We start from the raw sequence: 1,599 nt of genomic DNA, 5'->3' as shown, positions 1-1,599 counted from the left end.
GTGTAAAGAAAATACATCAGAAAATCAAAACATTTTAAAACTTATTAGAGAAAAATAATTCTAAAGTAATTTTATGGTGTACGAACACACGTGCATTTTATTTTTAATATATTAAATAAATTATGTGCCAAAAAAAACTTATACGTAATATTAATTACACAGAAAATGAAATCAAAATTATCGAATTTCATCATTGTTGAGTCTCGTTTTCGTAGCTTCCGGTGACGCAGTACCTGAATAGTCGATTCAATGTTAACAACTACGCTAAAACTTAGCCAAGCAATACTTGAATTTCATTTATTGTTTTGCCCTTGGTTTCGGGAACGACAAACCACACGAAAAGTGTACCCAACACGCTGAACATCGTGAACAGAAAGAACGTGTTGTACATGTAAATGAGGGATACCAGCACTCCGAAGTATTTGGTAACCAAGAAAGCCAGAAACCAATTGAACATGCACACTATTGAGCTGGTAGCATCTGTAACAAAATATTGATCGCGCGAAACAATGTAACAAATATTGTATATTAATCGCAGTTTATTTGTTAACTGAAGGTGGTTTTTTTTTTCTTTGTCAAAATGGTGCAGTAGTAAAACGCATTGCTATCGTAACATTACGATCTCACCTTTAATCTGAACGGGAAATATCTCGCCCATCATGATCCACGTGACCGGACCTATGCCGACGGAGAACGCGACTATGAATGTGCACAGCGACACTAACGGTATGAACGAAACGGGCGAGACGTCGTAATTGAAATCTTTACCCAAGAAAAATGCACCGATGAGCAACGTGCTGATGCCCATCACGACAACGGAAACCAAAAGTAAAAACTTCCTTCCTAGCCTGTCGACGGCTAGTGTCGAACCGTACGTGGACATGAGAGCAATGATGCTCACAATGACCGACGACGTGTTGGGCTGTATTGCGCTGCCAGTCGCCTGCAACGAATCCGAACGTTACACGTCTGTTCCTTGTACGCAGGCGAGTACACGAACAAATATTTTACGAGGGGGGAGGAAGGGTCTAGGTTGTGATGTATAATCTGTAAACCACTTTTACCCGATAAAAACGTATTTAACAACTTTTCCGAATTTCAAAGAGGATGGGGACGTTTGGTTCCCCTTAAACCCATCCTTGTACGCGCCGGTGTTATTATTATTATTATCGTATGGTTGTCAACCGACGTGTCTGCAGGGGCGTATTTAGGTAGGGGATATGAGTCCCGTTGCCTAGATCGGCGAATTTTTAAAGATTTAGAGGAGCGAAAGATTTTCATTTCGTACTTTACACACTAATACACAACTTACCCAAATGATTTAGCGACATGTTTTGTAAATTAATGTGTACAATTTAAATCTCATATAGAAAACATTGAAGTTAAGCTTACAACAATACAGAAGTTACAGTTTATAAGAGAACATGATTTTACTAGAGTTGGAATAACTACATATTTTCTTATGTACACCATCTACAATGGCACAAGACCACTGCTCGGCTTTAGCGGTATTACCAATCGAAGCCGAAATAACCACTTCAATAGATTTTTAAAAAAAAATAATTAATGATTTTGCTAGTTCCAAATCGAAGAAGAAAT

At 38.1% G+C, this 1,599-nt stretch overlaps 1 protein-coding gene across 1 annotated transcript; it reads right to left on the bottom strand.

Annotated features, from left to right (window-relative positions):
* Positions 1-107: 107 nt before the first annotated feature.
* On the bottom strand, positions 108-943 carry LOC112690991 (facilitated trehalose transporter Tret1-like; the record flags this gene model as incomplete). Its single annotated transcript, XM_025565104.1, is given in 2 exon segments — positions 108-480; positions 628-943. Coding segments are annotated over 2 exon segments (525 nt in total), but the record flags the coding sequence as incomplete, so codon positions are not given.
* Between the last annotated feature and the right edge of the window lie 656 nt (positions 944-1,599).

This window comes from Sipha flava, unplaced genomic scaffold (assembly GCF_003268045.1).
Source record: "Sipha flava isolate LNK unplaced genomic scaffold, YSA_version1 54305_pilon_pilon, whole genome shotgun sequence".
Classification (NCBI taxonomy): Eukaryota; Metazoa; Arthropoda; class Insecta; order Hemiptera; family Aphididae; genus Sipha; species Sipha flava.
This window is presented reverse-complemented; position numbering and strand designations above follow the sequence as displayed.